General features: G+C 53.6%; 1 protein-coding gene across 2 annotated transcripts; it reads right to left on the bottom strand.

The window, feature by feature from the left end:
* Window positions 1–988: 988 nt before the first annotated feature.
* Window positions 989–4,082, bottom strand: pop7 (POP7 homolog, ribonuclease P/MRP subunit). Of its 2 annotated transcripts, none has more exons than XM_078200868.1 (2): window positions 3,970–4,082; window positions 989–1,692 (listed from the first exon to the last, which is right to left on the bottom strand). In XM_078200868.1, the coding sequence occupies exon 2, from the start codon at window positions 1,685–1,687 to the stop codon at window positions 1,280–1,282; it is 408 nt and encodes a 135-aa protein (XP_078056994.1). In that variant the 5' UTR covers window positions 1,688–1,692; window positions 3,970–4,082; the 3' UTR covers window positions 989–1,279. The 2 variants fall into 2 exon arrangements, with proteins under 2 accessions (XP_078056994.1, XP_078056995.1); XM_078200869.1 differs by having other exon boundaries at window positions 3,794–4,013.
* Window positions 4,083–4,406: the final 324 nt, after the last annotated feature.

Here is a 4,406-nt window from a genome sequence, read left to right as displayed (position 1 = left end):
CTTCGTCAGATGGAGTGGTCTCTGTTCTCCAACAGTGCACATCCGCACACATGAGGACGGCCTAAACCGGGATGTTGGATTTATGTCACATTATCAGTAACCCCCACAGCTTGCCTCCTGGTCTTGCATAATCTCACCAGCTGTTCTGTCTGGAGACAATACACATCTCTTTAACCTGTGTTTAATGTTCCCTCCAACCACATTATCTGTACCTTTTAAGACCTGGCTGGCTGTAGAGATTTGCAATCTAATTAGTATTCTGTAACTTGTTTTCTGTGTCTGTGCACTGTTGGAGAACAGATATCCACTCCATCTGACGAAGGAGCAGCGCTCCGAAAGCTTATGGTATTTGCTACCAAATAAACCTGTTGGACTTTAACCTGGTGTTGTGAGACTTCTTACTGTGCTTACCCCAGTCCAACGCCGGCATCTCCACATCATGACTACTAGTGACTCCCCAGAGCCACAGCCAACGTGGTTGACTTTTACCTGTACCTCTGAAATGACCGAGCGCGACACTCGGTTCAGGGGGCAATTAGGCATGGGCAAACGCTGGCACGGCAAGGCCAACAACCCATGATGGGCCGAATGGCCTTACTTCCGCTCCTATGTCTTATGGTCTTAAAAGACTGAACCAAAAACAGGGACTCGTATCCCAGAACCATGGAGTCAATGCAGAGTCATCATGCCTTGAACAACTGGTGTTTCATAACCAAACAGCCAGCGTTTGGGGATCTGCCGTCCTTACCCGGTCTGGCCTACGTGCGGCTCCAGAGCCACTGCAATGTGCTGGACTCTCAAAACGCCCCTCTGAAATGGTCGAGAGGGACACTCAGTTGCAACCCACAGCGGGTGGACTGCAGCGGGTTCAAGATGGCAGCTCACCACCACCTTCTCAAGGGGCAACTAGGGACGGGCAAGAAATGCTGGGCCCAGCCAGCGACACCCCATGTCCCACGAATGAATTAAAAAAAAAACGAGATTAAAGTGAAGTAAATGAATTATAAGTACAGGGTTAAAGAAACACTCGGGCGTAACATTCAGTCCTTCTTCCTTTGTGAGATTATGGTCTTCATACCTCTTATACACTGTACATAACAATGCAGACAGAAGCACAGCACATTAACTGAATTAACAACAGGAATTAATTTTGCTCGGAGAAATAAATATTTTAGGCAAAAACACTGCAAAGGAAGCTGACTCAGCGCCCCGGATACGCAGCGAAGGGGAAATGAGATCCGAGGAGGTTGTTCAGGAATGCTTTTTACCCCGTCCGTCGCTATTTGGGGAGGGTGTGGAAGACCTTGATGTGGATGGCGGAGTTGTTCCTGGTGCGAGTGAGGGGCTCTCCCTCGTCCAGCTCCAAGTCGTCCACCAGCTCGACGGTGGAGGTGTTGGCGGCGATCTGCAGCGCCCCAAAGCTGCCGCCCTGGAGCTGCAGGGCGATGTTGATCGCCCGGTTGATGGCCAGCCCCAGGCCGTGGATGCAGATCTCGCTGAAGCAGCCGCCGTCCAGCATCTTCTGGCAGCGGGCCAGCTGGGCTTTGAAGTCCGTCTTCATGTTGACGTAGATGTCGTTCTTGCGTTTCGGGAGCTTGCGTGGCAGTCTCTTGCGCAGGGTGTACTCAACCTGGTCCATGTCCAACGCGCCCTCCGAAGCCGGCGCCAAGGCCTGGTTTTCAGCCATGCTCACTGCAAGGACACATAACGGGAGGAGTGAGCGAATGAGCGTTGGAGGAGGCCACACAACCTTAGTGATGTTATCGCGAGACTGTTAATCCAGAAACTGAGCTACTGTTCTGGGCGGCACAGTGGGCTAGCACTGCTGCCTCCCGGCGCCAGGGACCTGGGTTCGAATCCCGCCACGGCAGATGGTGGGATTTGAATTCAATCAAAAAATATCTGGAATTAAGAATCTACTCATGATCCATTGTCGGAAAAACCCATCTGGTTCACTAATGGGGCAGCACAGTGGTTGGCACTGCTGCCTCACAGCGCCAGGGACCCGGGTTCGAATCCCGCCACAGCAGATGGTGGGATTTGAATTCAATCAAAAGATATCTGGAATTAATGGGCGGCACGGTAGCACAGTGGTTAGCACTGCTGCTTCACAGCGCCAGGGACCCGGGTTCGAATCCCGCCACGGCAGATGGTGGGATTTGAATTCAATCAAAAAATATCTGGAATTAATTGGGCGGCACGGTAGCACAGTGGTTAGCACTGCTGCTTCACAGCGCCAGGGACCCGGGTTCGAATCCCGCCACGGCAGATGGTGGGATTTGAATTCAATCAAAAAATATCTGGAATTAATTGGGCGGCACGGTAGCACAGTGGTTAGCACTGCTGCTTCACAGCTCCAGGGTCCCGGGTTCGATTCCCGGCTCGGGTCACTGTCTGTGTGGAGTTTGCACGTTCTCCTCGTGTCTGCGTGGGTTTCCTCCGGGTGCTCCGGTTTCCTCCCACAGTCCAAAGATGTGCGGGTTAGGTTGATTGGCCAGGTTAAAAAAATTGCCCCTTAAGAGTCCTGGGATGTGTAGGTTAGAGGGATTAGCGGGTAAAATATGTGGGGGTAGGGCCTTGGGTGGGATTGTGGTCGGTGCAGACTCGATGGGCCGAATGGCCTCCTTCTGCACTGTAGGGTTTCTATGATTAAGAATCTACTCATGATCCATTGTCGGAAAAACCCATCTGGTTCACTAATGGGGCAGCACAGTGGTTCGCACTGCTGCCTCACAGTGCCAGGGACCCGGGTTCGATTCCCGGCTTGGGTCACTGTCTGTGTGGAGTCTGCACATTCTCCCCGTGTCTGCGTGGGTTTCCTCCCACAGTCCGAAAGACGTGCTGGTTAGGGTGCATTGGCCGTGCTAAATTCTCCCTCTGTGTTACCCGAACAGGCGCCAGAGTGTGGGGCGACTAGGGGGATTTTCACAGTAACTTCATTGCAGCGTTAATGTAAGCCAACTTGTGACACTAATAAATAAATAAACTAAAAACAAAATTTGAATCCCGCCACGGCATGTGGTGGAATTTGCATTCAAATAAAAAATATCCGGAATTAAGAATCTACTGATGACCCGTTGTCGGAAAAACCCGTCTGGTTCCTTTAGGGAAGGAAATCTGCCGTCCTTACCCCGGTCTGGCCTACACGTGACTCCAGAGCCACAGCCAATGGGGTTGACTTTTACCTGTACCTCTGAAGTGGCCAACACTCAGTTCAAGGGGCAATCAGAGATGGACAAATGCTGACCCGGCAAGTGCCAACAGTCCGTGAAAGATTAAAAACACACCGACTCATAACCCAGAACCAAACAACCAGTGCGCTGTGCCCAGGAATGGTGATGCCTCCCGTGGCCAAATGGCCAATGCTCACCACCCCAGAATAGCGAAGCCTCCGAGGGCTGAAGAGCCGGTGCTCACAGTCCCAGAATGGTGATGCCTCCCAGGGCTGAAGAGCCGGTGCTCACTGCCCAGGAACGGTGATGCCTCCCAGGGCTGAATAGCCAGTCCTAACAGTCCCAGAAAAGTGATGCCTCCCAGGGCTGAATAGCCGGTGCTCTCAGTCCCAGAATGGTGATGCCTCCCAGTGCTGAATAGTCAATGCTCACTGCCCAGGAATGGTGATGCCTCCCAGGGCTGAATAGCCAGCGGTCAATGCCCAGGAATGGTGATGCCTCCCAGAGCTGAATGGCCAGTCCTAACAGTCCCAGAATGGTGATGCCTCCCAGGGTTGAAGAGCCGGAGCTCTCAGTCCCAGAATGGTGATGCCTCCCAGTGCTGAATAGTCAATGCTCACTGCCCAGGAATGGTGATGCCTCCCAGGGTTGAAGAGCCAGTGCTCATTGCCCAGGACTGGTGATGCCTCCCAGGGTAGAATAGCCAGTGTTCAATGCCCAGGAATGGTGATGCCTCCCAGGGCCGCACAGCCCTGGGGGCCGCCGCCGCCAGTCAGACTGGGAGAGAAGCACAAACCCGGGCTCGCCCGTCCGCCGCCGATCCCTGGGCCCGCTGCTCCCGAACGCACATGCGCCGCGACCTCCACAAGATGGCGGCGGCCTCGCCCCGCTTCCCATTCACAGCGAGACTTGCAAGGTCAACGAGTGTCAGGGACGCGACAAGAGCGGACCGCGCCGCCACTGCCTCGGACCTCCCAGGTACACATCGTCCCTCGGCCATGCCAGGGAGCGCTGCAGAGTGCTTTACAACAACAACAACAACCTGTGTTTCTGTGGCGCCTTTCACCGAATGCAACGCCCCAAGACATTTCGCAGGACCATAAGACCATAAGACATAGGAGCGGAAGTAAGGCCATTCGGCCCATCGAGTCCACTCCACCATTCAATCATGGTTGATTTCAACTCCATTTACCCGCTCTCTCCCCATAGCCCTTAATTCCTCGAGAAATCAAG

This window comes from Mustelus asterias, chromosome 31, assembly GCF_964213995.1.
Source record: "Mustelus asterias chromosome 31, sMusAst1.hap1.1, whole genome shotgun sequence".
Classification (NCBI taxonomy): domain Eukaryota; kingdom Metazoa; phylum Chordata; class Chondrichthyes; order Carcharhiniformes; family Triakidae; genus Mustelus; species Mustelus asterias.
The sequence above is the reverse complement of the archived record's forward strand: the minus strand, read 5'-3'. Positions and strand labels throughout refer to the sequence as shown.